General features: G+C 36.8%; 1 protein-coding gene across 2 annotated transcripts in view; it reads left to right on the plus strand.

Moving 5' to 3' along the window:
* kcnh6a (potassium voltage-gated channel, subfamily H (eag-related), member 6a) overlaps window positions 1-17,427 on the plus strand; it is a 39,366-nt gene that overhangs the window by 11,950 nt on the left and 9,989 nt on the right. For both annotated transcript variants that reach the window (XM_082142309.1, XM_082142308.1), the window contains exons 3-6: window positions 83-235; window positions 1,005-1,108; window positions 1,189-1,438; window positions 3,872-4,074. In XM_082142309.1, the coding sequence (XP_081998435.1) occupies window positions 83-235; window positions 1,005-1,108; window positions 1,189-1,438; window positions 3,872-4,074 (710 nt within the window). The remainder of the gene's footprint in view (window positions 1-82; window positions 236-1,004; window positions 1,109-1,188; window positions 1,439-3,871; window positions 4,075-17,427) is intronic.

Raw genomic sequence — 17,427 nt, forward strand, 5'->3', positions numbered from 1 at the left:
ACTCAAACATCTCTGCTAACTGACATCCCTGTTAACTACATTAATTCTCTTTCTCTCCTGTCTCTCTCTCTCTGCCTTTCAGGGGCGTGTAGGCCATGTTTAGTTGATGTCGTTCCAGTAAAGAATGAGGAAGCAGTCGTAATCATGTTCATCCTAAACTTCCAGGAGCTTTTAGACCCATCTATGAAAAAAGGTGGCATCAAACAGCGGATGGCACACAGCTGGCTACAGGCAGGTGTGTGTCCCCCCTTTCTCTGTGTGTACTGAGATTCTGGCCCTTTCTGTAACAGCCTTATAAGGAAAACACATTGACTGCTGTGCTTGGTGTGACGGTTGGTGTGTAGGTGTAGCCAGAGGCAGCATTTGATAAAGTTGGTGTCAGTGTTCATGTATATGAGAAGTGTGTGTATGCATGCCCCATCATTTCTGTTCAGTGTTGCATTTACCTTTTATATTAGACACTATATGAGATATTTAGTTGACATAAATTAAATTGCTTTAAGTTAAAATAAGTACATTTTTTATCATTATATTTAATTATATTATGTTGACAAATAAAATCAAAATAATTGTATTAATATTATTATTATTTTAAATATTTGTATTATTGTTATCATTAATGAAACAAATATTTAAAGTTATAGTATATAATGTATGATGTTTTTAAACATTATTATAATTATATTATATTTAGTTATCTAACATATTTCCTCAGTTCCATGCCTTATATAAAAATCACAAGAAATCTCTTTAATATCTTAATATCTAGTTTCTCCTAGACAGCAATGTATTTAAATGAGAGAAAATGGGTTCTTCTCCTGCTTCACAGGTTTTAAAAGAGATCTCATCATTATCACACGCTGTGCCCGTCAGACGTTACTAAAAGGACCTACCAGACTTCAGAACCAGAAAGACTAGAACTCGTTTCTCACCAGTCATGTCCTCTGAGCTTTGAGCAAAAATATTTTCCTCTTTGATTATTTAAACTTGTGTTTCTGTATCAGGTCAGAGACGCAAGATGATGCTTAGAATGCCCTCTCTCCGTGTCAAACGGCAGCCGTCCCTCCCTCAGGACCACTTTGAAGGAGTGGTGGTGGACTACCTACAGGTACATCCGTGCACATACAATTCATAAGTTCATATTCACACAGACATGTGATCTACAGCTCCCTTCCGTGTGTCCTGCAGCCCTCTCATGAGGAGGTGGCCCTGAAAGACCTCCAGATGTCTCCAGGCAGCTGCTTAAATTCAGAGACCCAGGCCTTGATTCAGCAGACCCCCTCCTCATGTAGCCTCTCATCCCCACTCTCACGGCCCTCGGACCGGCTAGAGCCCGGCGGACCCCTTCTCAAACACAGCCACTCCAGAGAGAGCGTATGCAGCCTGCGTCGGGCGTCCTCACTGCATGACATCGATGGCATGAGGGACCAGTGGAGCGGTATGAGTGTTTGTGTTTGCTATCATCTAGTTCTTAGTACTGTCAGAAACATTACTGTGTGCAAAACTTTATTATTTCGAACTCATCAGATAGTATGTGAAGGTGGAAAGACATCAAGGCAAGAATCCACACAGCATCGTGTCTCTGTGTGGTTATTCGGTTGATTGAACAAATAAAGATAACATCTCATATCACAGTTAATCATTTTGTGCTTAACAAGTAATAGTCATTATTATATATTCTCATGGATGTTTCTAAAATCTCTCACTTTTACTAAAAACGACCAAGGAGAACCCATTTCATTTGATAAACATTATTCACCATAATTCACAAAAAAAATGTAATTGTGAAAGAAAAAAATCCATCAAAAGGAACAAACACAGAATCCAACAAAATATTCTCTTAGTTTGTCCACAAGCAATGATGATGCTATGATAAAAACAAAAAGCAAATTTTCTCTAATAGAAATCTATTATAAAGTAAGGGCTTAATATTTTGAATCTTTTTTTTTAGGCAGAAGATGTTTATTACAAGTAAAGTCTCAGAAAAATGTTTAGGACATTAATCCACTTTTGTATACAGTATTGTTCAAAAGTTAGGGGTTGATAGGTTTTTTTTTTTTTTTTTAAGTTTTTTTTTTTTTTTTTAGCAAGAATGCATTATATTGATCAAAAGTGACATTGAAGACATTTATAATGTTACAAAATATTTATATTTCAAATAAATTCCTCAGTGATGGAAACCAGCTTCCATAATAAACTTTCCGATAGGGTGCAAAATATTTAGTCCTCCGAAGCCACTGTGTCAGTATGTTTACCAACACCAAACTGTTTCCTATAACAGGCTTTTACTGTGGAGAAAATGGCAAAGTCGTAAACATTATTGTCTTTATCCTTAAGCCTGGAACACACCAAGCCGACGCCGACGAACTAGCGCTGATGAAAGCCGACTGTGTTGTCGCCTCGCGTCGGGGTAAAAAGCTGCACTTGAACACACCGAGAGAACTACTGCCGACTGTTAGCTGGAATGCGCGTTCTGCACCTGCGTGTAAATTAGACAGCTGTCTATTTCTGTAGATATATTCGTCTATATTCGTCATTCAAAAAGGGAAACCGGCGCTGCCGGCTGCAGTTACACAAACCGTAAACAAAGCAGTGCGTGCTTACCGTTTTGAATATCAATCCTGCTAAACACTGTCTTTATTCCACTCCTCTCGTGTTAATATTGAAATATTCGCCAAGGAACACTCAGATAAGATGACATATCATTAGAACAGCCTTCTATCTGTACCGTTTTGACTTTGCTCGCTATTTTGCTATTATTCTCGTGCACTGACTCGGTCACTAAGCTGAACAGCCAATCAGAGTTCCCTCTTTCACCGACGGCCCGACGCCGATTCAACATGTCGAATCGGCTGTTACAAAGCCGACGAGGACCAATTTCAGCCGACGGTGCTGAACACACTGAGAAGATTTAGTCGGCCGACGCACGGAAACTGCCCGACGGCCGACCGTCGGCTTGGTGTGTTCCAGGCTTTAGACTGCAGTTTCACTGGCTTTAAATAGTATTTATGACAAAAGAAGTGTGAGAGAAGTTTGGTTCTTTTTTTGTTGTTCTTTCAGACGTTGACTTGCTGAGCAGTGTCACTTCCTTTTTAAATCATATGTCATATGTCTGATAATTCATGTCAGACATGAGCGGGGCTCGTCAGTCAGCCTATTGCTGCACGCGGCCTTGTTTGAACAGCTCTTTCGTCTCATAGATGTGATGAATCTTTTCCATTAGCATTAAACAGGTGAACCATTGACAGAGTACAGGATATGCTTTTGATGGAAATTAAGCATTATATTTGAATGTATTCTTGACTACATAATAAGTCTGATCAAAACCAATTAGCTTAATATAGAAGTAGCTTTTGATCAAAATGAGCTTGAATGGTTTTCTAATGGACTTAATGGAACAACTCCAAAAAGCAGCACAAAGCATAATGAGCATAACAAAGCGGCCCATTCGAATATGTTAAATTGTTCCATTTAAGTCTCTGGAAGTCCAGAATAAGACTAGTTGGTTCCCTGCTGAGATGGGCACATGTGGCGGCCTGACAGACCTATTTCTGTAGCTGTAGTCCTAATCAATGCTTTTGTGCGACTGTGATTACCCTCAGCCACCCCTGATGCGTCTGGCGCTCTGCATGTGTGTGTGTGCGCGAGCTCTAAAGTTTTTATTCTGTCTCTGTATAGGTGTCCAAATGACTCATAGGTTTATAATAACACATTTTCATTATTGCATACTCAAACAGTGACATAACCGGCAATGCAATTGGCAGATGCATACAGGATGGTAGTACAAGTCACGTGGCATGACATTGTTTTTAATCAATTGTTTTTGACTACTGTGATGAAAACTGATCAGAGGGTGATATTTCTTTCTCAGATCTGAAGCCCAGTAACTTAAACTCCACCTCAGACTCTGATTTGATGCGGCACCGTGCCATTGGCCACATCCCTCAGGTGACGATATCTTTCGGCTCAGACCGCCTCAGACCACCTTCCCCCACTGAGATCGAGATCATAGCACCCAGCAAGATTAAAGATCGCACACAGAACGTCTCAGAAAAGGTCACTCAAGTCACGCAGGTAATTTGAAAAAGCACTTGACAGCACAGCAACGTATTTCATACACATTTTCATGCAAATGTATTGTCCGATTCAGTCATTTGTTCCTTTTGTTTCTGTTTCCTTAGTGAGGCCTATTGATTTTGCCATTTGATTTATTTATACCCTATGATTTATTTATGGTACTGTTGCTATACACATGTTGTAAAAAAAAACAAGTGATTGTAGAAACCTCAGTAACGTGAAAATTAGGGCTGTCAATCATGTTACAATTAGAATAATTTATATTCTAACAAAATTGTGTGTGCAATATACCAATAATCAAATTAATTGCAGTTATCCTATGTTATAATATGATACATACATACACCACTGTTCGAAAGTTTGCAGTCAGTAAGATTTGATACAGTTTTTTTAAAGTCTCTTATGCTCTTTTGGCTGAATCAATTTGAATACAGTAAATACAGTAAAACATGCAGTAGTATTGTGAAATTTTATTACAATTTAGAGTAACAGTTGTCTACTTGAATATGTTTTAAATGTATTCCTGTTTTGGCAAAGCCGAATTTTCAGCATCGTTACGCCAGTCTTCAAGTGTAACATGATCCTTCAGAAATCATTCTAATATGATTTGCTGCTCTAGAGGCATTACTTGAAATAATGAATACAGTTGTTCTTAATATTTTTGTATAAACCTGATAAATTTTTTTATCTTTGATAAATAGAATGTTCAAAAGAACGGAATATTCTGTAACAATGTAAAATTCTTTACTCTCTTTTGGTAAATGTAATGCATCCCTGAGGAATAAAATAATACATAAAAAACTTAAAAAACTTACTGAACCCATTCATTTGAATGATAGCTTGAAATTTGAATTAGAATTTATTGAAAGAATAGCCCCTTGAGATGTAACATCTCATTTTCAAGGGGGTCCTAGAAACACAAACAGAATAATATAACACAAAACACAACAACTTTACAAAAATACAAAACAAAAGAAATGCTCGACCTGTCCCCCACACCCACAAACCACAGTTGAAATACAAAAACTCAACATCATACATCAGTAACATCAACATAAGACCAGTTAATAACTGAAAATCCTTGAATTCTCTAAAAAAGTTGAAGAAAAATCAAAAACATGAACAAGTTATTTTAAGATAAGAAAATAAAGATAGCCTAAAGCGATTAAGGTAGGTAGTAGATCTCAGAGAAACAGTTTGATTATTCCAGTCAAAAGGGGCTTTATATTGAAATGACCTACGTCCGACTTCACTGAAATAAAAATAAACAGAAGCCAATGGAATTGTCTTTTAGATTTAGGATGCAACCAATTAAGCAATTCATACATATGACAATGATGAGTACGATATGGACACCTTAACACAAATCTGCACAAAGAATTGTAAACATAATTAAGAGGCTTAAGATAAATATCATGGGTATTTTGATAAACAATATCAGCATAATCAATAAGAGGTAATATTAACTGAGAAACAATTATTTTCCTGACTTGAAATGTAAAACAATTGATTGAGCGATAAAGTAAACAGAAACATTAATATGCTCTATTAACAATATAATCAATATGGGGCTTAAAAGTAAGTTCAGGATCAATCCAAAGGCCAAGATATTTAAATGAATCAACATTATCAAGAGATAAGCCATCATCAAAAATAATATTCAAATCAGAAGGATAGGAATGACAACTTGTCCCAAACATAATACAACAAGATTTCCTTTTAATCATTATAAGCATATTGTTATGAAACCATTTTTGAACCAAATTAAAATCAGATTGTAAAGAATTCTGAATTTGTCACAAATCAGAATTAGTGGTGTAAATAACAGTGTCATCAGCAGCATAAAAATGTATCGAACAATTTGAGCATATCTGAGGTAAATATCTGAGGTAAAGAAATGTGTATATATAAATGTATTAAATATAAGCCTCTAGATCTCTCAATCTATCTTGCAATCAGAATTCTGCTCTGTTTTTTAATTGTTTGTCTTTGTAGAGTTCATTGAATTAAAATTCAAAGAATTTAATGTAACAGCAATGTAACATGTTAATGACTAAATTGAGTGAAGTCATTTTAAACTAGAAAAGGAAAGTCTGTCAAGACAAAAACCGATGAAAGCTTGACAAAACCTTATCTGAAGGTTTAAACAGTCTTGACATTTGATGGTTTTATGGGCCTTACAGATTTAATTTCATTAAATGTGTTGCATTAACTTTGTCATTCCAGTTAAAGTTCCATTTAAAAAGATGTATGCACACCAAAACTGAAAAAGTTGCACTAGTTGACATCACAAAAAGCTTTCACTCATCCTCATCAGCCAATGAAAAGGTTGATGACATCATCTGCATGATTTACTATTTTGTAACGTCTCCACACAAGCAGTTAGTGACCTATTTACAGGGGACCACTGAGTCCTGTGCTGATGTGGGCAGTGCTTATTGGGCTGTTATGTAGGGAACGGACACACACTGACACACTTTTCCTAACCCTGTGTTTTATGTGTGATTATTGCTGTGTACTGGGTTTACTGGAATGCATGCTCGTGTGTTCAAGTTACTGTACATTATGTTTCACTTAATGACTGCAAAGATTGTGCGGTCTCCTCGTGCCATGGTTTACATAAAAACTTTAAAGATTGTCTTCAAAGCTTAGAGATAAAGAGTGTAAAGTACTAAAAAGAGGGGTTCAGTACAGCAGAGAATGTAGAAGAATCAAAGAAAGACATTGAAAATGACAGAGAGAAAGAGATTGTATTGGTGACGTCTCTCTCCATAGACACACGTGGGAGACTGTGTGTTGTCCTTCCAGTGGAAAAATCAATCATGCTGACAAATCTACTGCCAGCTCGCACATTCCAATCATAAAGCCTGTGCATGTGTGTGTGTGTGTGTGTGTGTGTGTGTGTCTGTGTGTCTGTATTAGTTTTTAATGCAGCATATGACACATTCCAACATTCATTAAGCCTCTTCATAACTATCTTGATATATTTGAGTAAGTTCACAGACTATTATTTAAAGGGATGGTTCTATAAAAAATGGACAATTCTGCCATCATTTACTCACCCTCATGTCATTCCAAGCTACTTTTTTCTTCAGTGGAATATTTTTTGAAGAATGTTCTTGACCAAACCGTTTTGGTGACTATTGGCTTCCGTTGTATGGACAAAAAAACAGATATTTGAAAATATTAAGAGCATTTTAATTTGCGTGAGCATGACCCGTGTGTGGATGGCTGTGTGTGTGTGTGTGTGTGTGTGTGTGTGTGTGTGGTTGCTCTCTGGTGGTGACCTTGGCTTCTAGGGCTAATGGAAGTAGAGGGCAGTGACAACAGGGGCCAAAGATACACTGACTGTCTGTTTCTCTACTCGCACAAACATCTGTCAAAAGTGTGCATGCAAACACGCTCTCTTTCTCTGGCCCTCCTACCTACTCTCTCATTCTCTCTTTCTATCTCTTTCTGTTCACTCTTTTTCTCTTTTCTCTTTTTTTTTTTTAGCACACTTTCATTGTCTGTATGTTTAGCTCATTTCTATCCCCTACCCCTAAACCTAACCCTGACATGAACCTTTTTTGCATTTTGGCTTTCTTTTAATCCATTATTTAGCATGGTCACTAAGCCACTCTGAAGATGCTAATGTAAATAACTAGTGTGAAGCTTTTCTATGACCCGTTGAGCATTAGCTTGATATTATGGTAGTAAGACCTATGTGCAGTTTGTGTTTGCATCACGTCCTGAGGTAGAACAGGCAATTTCTGGCTTGATAATTGGACTTCGATTTGACACTGAGCAAGAAGGGAAATGATCATCTGCATTGATCTTTGTTGCTATTGATTTGTCTATATAACATGACGTACCTAGTTATGTGACCAGCTGTACTGTTTTTAGTAGACTGGTCCGCATGTGAGGAGCGTTAACCTTTGAATGAAATATGATCATGAATTTTGTAGGTACGTGGGGTCCTACAATCACAGAAAAAAAACTAGAAATATTAGAGAGGTCATGCAAGTTCTGGAGTCACATGGAGCCATTGGGCAGATCTGACATATGGCACAGATGCGCTTTGGGCGACCCAAGTTCAGGTCCTGGCTCAAGGTCCTTTCTCGGTCCTGCTCCTCTCTCTCCTTCCTCTTCCTGTAAGAATTTTTTTTGGGGGGGGGGGGGGGGGGGGGGGGGGGGGGGGTTTGAAAGAAGTCTCAAAAGTATACTCACAATGTTTGCATTTATTTGATCAAAAATACAATCAAAAAGTAAAATATAATTGTTCTATTTTTAAATATTTTTTCAAATGTAATTGATTTCTGTGATGTCAAAGCTGAATTTTCAGCATCATTACTCCAGTCTTTAGTGTCAAATGATCCTTCAGAAATCATTGCCAAATGCTGATTTGGTGTTTAAGAAACATTTATAATTATTATCAATGTTGAAAACAGTTCAATCAGCTGCTTAATATTTTTGTGGAAACCGTGATACTTTTTTTTAAGGATTCTTTGTTGAATAGAAAGTTCAAAAGAAGAGCATTTATTTGAAATAGAGAACTTTTTTACTGTCTCTTTTGATCAATTTAATGCTTCCTTGCTGAAGAAATTTTTTTTTTTTTTTTTTTTTTTAAACAAAAACAAAGTCTTACTGACCCCAAACTTTTAAATGCTAGTGTATACAAAAATCTGGAAGGACAAGAAAAATCAGTTTCCAGTTGTCCTGCTTTTACTTCTGATAAATCCAGTAAATCAAGAAGCAATGCGGCATAATTGCTGTAATAATAAGTGTAAGTGTAAATAGGCATACGACATAAGCACGCCACCGACCCGCTGTAGAGGGCAAATGCATTGACATTATGCCTCCCAGAATATCAGTTCCAAGCATATGAAGTGTAGTTACAGTGACACTATTCAATACATGAACATCATTTACACCCTCAACCAATTCACTATCTTTACAAAATTACAAATTCTACATTGAAACTGAGATTTCCATTATATGACTATTACTTGTACTACACTAGAACATGTTTTATTAATAAAACTATTAAAAGAAAGGGAAAAACTTAGGGTTTCAGAGCACAAAATAAAGGTTATGTGTGTACATAAGTGCAAACAGTGTGTGTGTGAAATACATATTTTTTAATGCATGTATCACATCCATATTCTGTCCACGCAGACTAATCTGTATGCAAATAGGATGGCTGTCGTCCATTCCACACCTTTATCAGTATGTGTGTGTGTGTGTGTTTGTGAGGAAAAAGAGAGCGAGCGTGGAAGGGCGGTGTTTCCCTGTGTCAGTGCTCTGTGTGTCTGTCTCAGCACTGCTCAGAGAATGCCACCATGAGCTTGAAACAGAAACTTAAGCCTGTAAGTACCACACTTGCCTTGACCTTTATTTATCTCCTCCTCATCCACTCTCTTTTCTTACCTTCGCTGCTTTGTGTTTCTCTTTCACTCTGCTTGATTTTCACCTCCCACACCTGGTTTAAAAAAAAAAGAAAAAAAAAAAGGTCAGGACCTGGATGGATTTGACTGACAGCTGACGCCACGCACATAGATCACTGTTATTGGTGTTGTTTCAGTGTCAGACTCTGTTGACTTTTTGTGGCTTGTGAGACATGCAAACTGAGACATGTTTTTGCCTGAGGACATGTCCCTTTATTTTGCCTCATAATTTGTTTGTCTTTATTTCTTTGTTTTGTCTTCGTGCCGTTCGACGTATGTTCAGTTTATTTGTAGCAGTGGCCCTTTATTTTGCCTTAGTTTGTTTGTCTTTATTTCTTTGTTTTGTCTTCGTGCCGTTCACCATATGCTCATTTTATTTGTAGTAGTGACTTGTAGTATATCTCCATATTTTACTTTTGTTTGTTTTTCCAGTTTTTATGTTTAGTTTTTTTATTGCCATTCACGGTGTTTGTTTTGTTTGTTGTCATTGTTTTATCTTTATTTTTTGCTTTCTCTTGTTGCCCTTCCATTGTTTTAGTTTAGTCTGTTGTGGTTGCATGTGAACACATCCTTTCAGTTTGCTTTACTTTGTTTTTCCTTTCTTCTCTCCATTCATCATGTTTTTGTTTTGCATGTTGAAGCGCAATGTTGCGTGTTAAAACATTTTCTTCTGGCTGTCAGCAATTTTTGAAATGATTTGTTAATTCAAATATTGCCAAAAACACATCATGGAAATGTTACATTGACCTTAGGTACAAGATAAAGCTGTAAGTGATGTTTTTTTGCAGAGTGTATGTTTTACTTTTGAGTGTCTGTGTGTGTCACACCAAGTTTGTGGCTGTGGACAGCGTGCTGACTGTGGCAATGGATTTGCCTGGTTCCATCATTATGAAACAGAGTGTTAGATTATATCAATAAGCACAGATATCTCGCTCCAGTGAATTCGTGTATGTGCATGTGAGCACCTTCTGTCATTAGGATCTCACCAGCACATGGATTTGAATGTGCGCTCACACAGCGTGTTTGTGTGTCCACTGACATGTGCAGACTGATAAGAGAGGACTGTGACTCCACATGATGAGTAACTGTTGATACAGTTACAAAATAGATAAATAAAATATGCACAGTGTATTAAATCTCGAGCATATTTGCATTATATTGGTCCTCAAATTGAGGATGGACATATTTGTGTTTTGATGACTGCATAGTGTAAAAATTAGCATTTATTTTAGCCCTCACTGAAAACTTATGCTGTAGTGTGTGTGTGTGAGAGAGAGAGAGCTGTTCAAAACCACTTTTCAGGGTTGCTGGCTTCTTTCTGCCACATGAAATTGGGCAATTAGACTGTGTGTGTGTGTGTGTGTGTGTGTGTGTGTGTGTGTGTGTGTGTGTGTGTGTGTGTGTGTGTGTGTGTGTGTGTGTGTGTGTGTGTGTGTGTGTGTGTGTGTGTGTGTGTGTGGGAAAGATTTTGACTATTGTATGGAGACCAGATGCCCACACAATAAGCATATTTACATGCGCACCAATGATAACTCAGTTCAATGATAACAGTACCATTTCTCCTTCGGCTGCATAAGATGGGAACACGTTTTATCATTTTTTGGGTCAAGAAAGTGTACAATATATTTTCTTCGTCTCCTACAGTGAAACACTCACTCTTGTTTGATCTGCAGTAAGGATGCCTTCCTGTTACATAACATAAATGCAGACTTCAATAAGCCAAAATAACGTAGCTTAAGCTGTTTACATGCCGGGCGAAATCAGGGTTTACTGGGCAAAAATCTAGCTGTGCCGATCAGTTTATTCTTAAGCCATTTATAACCTTATCCTGATAATGGAAAACGGTTTAACGTGTTTACTACAACTACAACTAACTACAAACAACGTTGGCATTATCAGTTTAAAAAGTTCATTTAAACACGCTCTTTAATTGCAAAATCTGTACCTCGCAGTGGTCTCCATGAGGAAAAATAATGACTTAATGTATATCTTGAAAGGTTTATGTGATGTGCAGGGGTAGAATTAGAAATATTATTAGCTCAGTATAAAAATAAGTATATGGAAAGTCCCCACCATAATCAAGAAACTTACATGTGTACTGTGTGATGACAGATAAAGCTTCAGAGACTTCCTGAACGATAAGACGATAAGAGAATTCTTGAACAACAAGGCAATGTCTGTTTACAATGTAAAAAAAGTAGATGCTGTTTACACTTTCTGTAAATAGTGATAGATACTGTTTGCATCACAAATAAACTATTTACACTAGGTGCAATATATTTGATCTTTGGGGGGCAGAGTTAGTGAAAATCAACTTTGGCAACAAGGTTGACTATTTGCCTTTAGTGTAATAGACACTGCTATAACTTAATATAGAAGAGACTCTCTGGAATACTTGATTCTGATTGGTCAGTCGTGGCATTTAGCAGTTAAATATTTCTGAATAATGACTGTTTCCAATGGATATATACTATTTTCAGTAATGACTATATATCATCTTTTATGTGTATCTGCTTGTTGTAAGAGCTAGTTTCTTAGTTTCAACAGCATAAAGAATTTGGCATTCGCCACAAGACTATTAACCGTTCCTTTGTCATTTTATTCTGTAGTGATTTAGATGAAAAGTTATAGATCTATTCTATATAGTTCTATATAGATCTGATTCACTAGTAGTTGCTTTAAAAGCTGTTTAAGCTACAATTTGTCAAACCAAATACCATAGTTGTTTGATATTGTTGTTACGTTGATCAAACCATTATGAGGAGCAATCCATGTTTTTGTTGTGGTGGTTGTTTTTTAAACCTGTGTTTACTCTGGTCTTACTACAGATATACTGTAAGTTAAACTATAGATACTGTGCAGGAAGTTGTTTAGTAGTAATGCAACAGAACCATTTTGGGTTCCCCAAAAAAACTTTCAGTGAACAGTTCTTAAAACAACCATTCTTTTCTTAATGTGAAGAATATTTTAATTATCTGAAGAACCTTTTCTTACTGTATAAATAACCTTTTTTGCAACAGAAATTCATGAATGTTAAACACGTTAAAGGTTCTTCATGGAACAGTCGATGTCAATTAAGAACCTTTATTTTTAAGATTGTGGTTTTCATTCAGTTTCATTCAGGATTTTGAGCATTTCTTTCTCCATTCACCTGCAGATGCACTGATCTTATTTAAGCTCATAAATTCTTTCTACATTACCAAACTGATTTAGGCAGGCAAAAGCAGAAGCAATAACCCCCCCATGCTGTACTTTAACAACTAATCAGTTTGTGAGACTCTTTCAGTTCTCATTTGGTTTGACCTGTTGGAAATGTTCCACACCCTCCCTCACCACACCCTTTCTTGTCGATTTTTTCCCCTGTAAATTGGTGCATTTAGGCAGTTTAGCCTGTTTGTTCAGCAATCCATCTTTTTGTTCCCTTGGATTAGGAAAGCTGCCATCGTCCATCTATCCAGTACTACTGTCTTTCTTTCTCTCTTTAGATCAGGTGTATTTGTACAGTATGTGTGTGGTAAAGATGACATGTCTGTTTGGAGGTAGAGACTGTGGAGTTTCTTCTCTTTCTGAAGAAACAGTTTTGCAGTGGATGTTGTGAGTCATCTTGACACCTTGGACAACATGGACAAGGAGCCTCTCATTGTCGTACCGGTCAGTAGAGACTGCAGTTTATGTGGCATGCACATAAATGTTATATTCAGAAAGATTTTATGAATGAATGTGTACTTTGCAAACGTTACTTTCTCATTTAATGGCATGTGATATGACTAATGAACTAAAACATTTATCATATTAAGCTGCATCAGCTTAAATAGTTAGTAAGTGGCGGCAGGTAAATTACATTAAAACTCTGTTCAATAAACCTATTATTTGCTTAAATGAAGCCATTCATCTGCTTAAACAAAGGAAATTCTGAGCCCTTAAATGCTGAAGGAAAGTAAAAGCCCTGAATTAGATTCAAACCGTCTGAAAATAAGAAAAAGACATGCCTCTTCACATTAATTTCTTCCTTGACAGTGAAAATGCATAAGGCTGTGATTTGCATTAGGTTGTCATGTGCTCTGAAATTTGTGTAAAAGAAAAAGAAAGGAAAACTGCAATGTATACTAATTTCAACAAAAAAAATTTGCAGTACTAGGTTTGAGATTTTATTATCAATGCTTGAACATAGCATTTGCAATACCATGACAACTGTTTAGAACTCTTTCAAAAGAACACTTTCCCCAAAAAATCAACCAACTTTTTCCACATGACTGATGTTCTCCGATTGTAGTTTCCATGGTAGCCAGTGGTTGCCATGGTCGTCTGTGCAAGCAGTAATCATGGGCTGCTAATGTATTAAAGGAGTGATTTTCTGTTGGGGAAAAGCTCTGGCAGAAAATAGGTCTCTGTCTGAAATAGTTCAGCAGTTACATATATAGCCCAGCTGCATACTTGTTGATATAATGTGTTGGACATAAAAAAAAAAAGAAGCTTGTTGCATAATGTCTTAACTTTGGTTATTTTGGGGGGGGGGGGGGGGGGATTTTTGTCTCTATTAGATACAAATATACAGTGAAGTTTCTTGCTTTTTCTTAAAAATGAAAGGTTCTTTATTGGCATCTATGGTTTCATAAAGAACCTTTAACATCCATGGAACTTTCTATTGCACAAAAGGTTCTTCATAGTGGAAAAAGAACCTAAAAGTTCTTTAGATGATTAAAATGTTCTTCACACTGCAAAAATAAGAAATGGTTCTTTTAAGAATTGTTTTCTGAAAAAACAAAACAAAATGGCATCTCTATGAAAATCCTCTTGTGGACCCTTGTTTTTAAGAGCCATGGCCAGCGATTGATCTTTGATCAGAGTCGAGGGAGGTAATTGGAAGCCGGAGTCTGTTCTGACGTTGACATGTGATTGTGAATGGATGAGCTGATCCAGACCACATTGCAAAGCCTCTCAGTAACACAATACAAACCTTAGCTATTAATGTCCGAGAGAATGTGAAATAGTTGACTGTGAATAGTGAAGTTTGGATGTCAATAACTTCAAACGTCATTGGTTTTTAAGTGTTTTTTCAACATAAGTCATGACGTCAAACCTGGGCCATAGACCTTATACATGGCAGCGCAATCTTTGATTTTTAATGGGAATGAAAGCGAGGCTGTGAGGGATTGACATACATCTCTACAGTGGGTTGTACTGTTATTTAATGTGTTTTTGGATTGTTCTGCTTACAAAATCTTTCCAAGAAATTTCAGTAGATAAAAAACTCCAGACAACATAAGCTGTGTAAAATTATAAGTGATCTAGGAGCTTAATACAGCTTGAAAACACCCTCTCAGCCTCACTTTCATACCTGTCAAGGCGCTGCTGTGAATAAGGCCTATAGGTGTCATGTTGCCGTGTTTGATTTAAAATGGCACTGTTCCTCACACAAAGCTGTTGTGTGACTTCATAGGCAGATCAAGTCATACAGACTACTTAGATCATACTTTTTGTGTGTGTGTGTGTGTGGTCGATTAACATACACTCGGCTCAGAGACAGACCCCCTGTGGCGTGTTTCTTCAGTCCGTGCCCTTTAAAATTGGTTCTTGTCTGTAGGACATGGCTGCTGCCCTTCCTTTTAATAATGCCACGTCAAGAGGAAGAGGAGGCTTATATCTTGAAGAACAAAGCATGAAAGATGAGCAGATGTCCGCAGATGTTTCGTGCTCTGGGTTAAAATGAGATCTGACAATACAGTTCAAAGCACTGAGTGAAATGTCGGGGTTTTTTTAAATGCCTTTGAACAAGATATCATCTAGTGTCCATTGTATCTCCTCGTGTGTGTGTGTTTGGGTCTACTGAGGTATATTCTGACATTTTACACTGTCACTCATAGACTTCAACTTGTAGTAGGCATGTTTGTTTGAATAATTGCATTAGCTTTATATGCATTCCTTATATAGCCTATGCATTATTATAATATAAGGAAATATATGCAATTCATATATTGCCTTGTGTCTGAATACACAGCTAATTTTAGATCAAGTTACAGTTAGTGTTATATTAGTAGGTATTATTTATAGCTATTATGTCTTTTTATTAATATCAATGAAGATTTGTTTTTAGTTTTCATTTTAACTACATTTTTGTAATTTTGTTATGCTTATATATATTTTTAAAGTTTTATTTTTGGCATTTTTGCCTTTTATTAGGATAAGACAGTAGCTAGGAGGGAGAGGGAAAAAGAAAATCAGGAAAGGTCCACGACCTGGGACTCGAACTCGGGTCACCCGAAGCACAACGACGCACTTGCCCACGAGGCTATCGGCACAGACAATTTTGTTATGCTTTTGACATTTTCATTACTTTTTTTATTGCTATTTTATTTTCAGTTCATTCTAATTTTCATTTAGTTTAAGTTTTTCAACTAATATTTACATTTTATTTTGGTAACACTTTACAATAAGGTTCATTAGTTAACATTTGTTAATGTATTAACTTTTCATTAATTGTTGATTAGTTAGGGGTGCTTGAATGAAAAAGTGACCCAAGAGCAGATTAGCAGTTCACTCAATTCATTGTCCAGAATGCAAAGAAAAAACAAAACAAATATAATTTGCAGCCGAGCCACAGAGCAAAGGGCAGGGCAGATGCAAAATCCAAGGCGCAGGAAGGAGAAAAGTCAGAAGTCAGTTCAGCAAGGTAACAATCCCAAGGAGAGACGATATGGAGAAACGGGTCCAGCAGGGGTCAAAACCAGAGGGAGAACCAAATCCCCAGGGTAGAGCCAAGGCAATAGTCCAAAACAAGAGCAGAAAATCAAAACCAGGTGAGCAAGCCGAAACTGGACTGAGTACAAAGACTGGTCAAATCAGATGGGGAAAAAACAAGATTAAATAAATAGACAAGGCATGTAAACTGGGCAAGACTAGAACAAGACTGTTTTTAAGACGGCCATGAAATGGACAGTAACCAAGGCACACTGCCAGAGAAGCAAAGAAAGAGAGAAGCATAAGTAGTGGAGAAAATCAATGCAAAATGGGAGACAGGTGTGTGTAAGGAGAACTGATTAGAATGAGGTGCAGCTGTGATGGCATAGTGAGAGAAACTGACAACCAAGACACAAAACAAACACAACAGAAATTTCTGGCTGATGATCAAACCAGAGTCCTGACACTAACATGAACTAACAATGAGCAATACATTTGTTACAGTATTAATACATTTTTGTCAATGTTAGTTAATAAAAATACAGTCATTCATTGTTTGTTCATGTTAGTTTAGTGCATTAACTAATGTTAACAAATACAACTTTTGATTTTAATAACGTATTAGTAGATGTTGAAATTAATATCAACTAAATGAAAATTAGCCCATGATTTACTCACCCTGAAGCCATCCTAGGTGTATAGACATTCTTCTTTCAGAAGTATACAATCGGAGTTATATAAAAAAAATGTCCTGGCTCTTCCAAGCTTTATAATGGGAGTGAATGGCTAGAGAAAATTTGAAGCCCAAAAAAGTACATCCATCCATGATAAAAATACTCCACATGGCTCTGGGGGTTAATAAAGGTCTTCTGAAGCGAAGCCATGGGTTTTTGTAAGAAAAATGCCCATATTTATAACTTTATAATCTAAAATAACTAGCTTCCACCAGATGACCGTACGCATACTACGCAAGTCAACTTGCAATTCGCGACCGGTGTTTTGTTTTGCTCTTTCCTCTGAGTTTCCGTGTTCGCCATTACGCTGTGCGTCGGGTCAGGGGTTAGTCTTCCACCGTAAATCGATCCGTACAGCGTCTGTCGGAAGCCAGTGATTATAGTTTATAAAGTTTTAAATATGGGTAACTTTTTTGGTCTTCAAATTTTCTCCAGCTATTCACTCTCATTATAAAGCTTGGAGGAGACAGGACATTTTTTAATATAACTCTGATTGTATTCGTCTGAAAGAA

This window comes from Leuciscus leuciscus, assembly GCF_965113295.1.
Source record: "Leuciscus leuciscus genome assembly, chromosome: 1".
Classification (NCBI taxonomy): domain Eukaryota; kingdom Metazoa; phylum Chordata; class Actinopteri; order Cypriniformes; family Leuciscidae; genus Leuciscus; species Leuciscus leuciscus.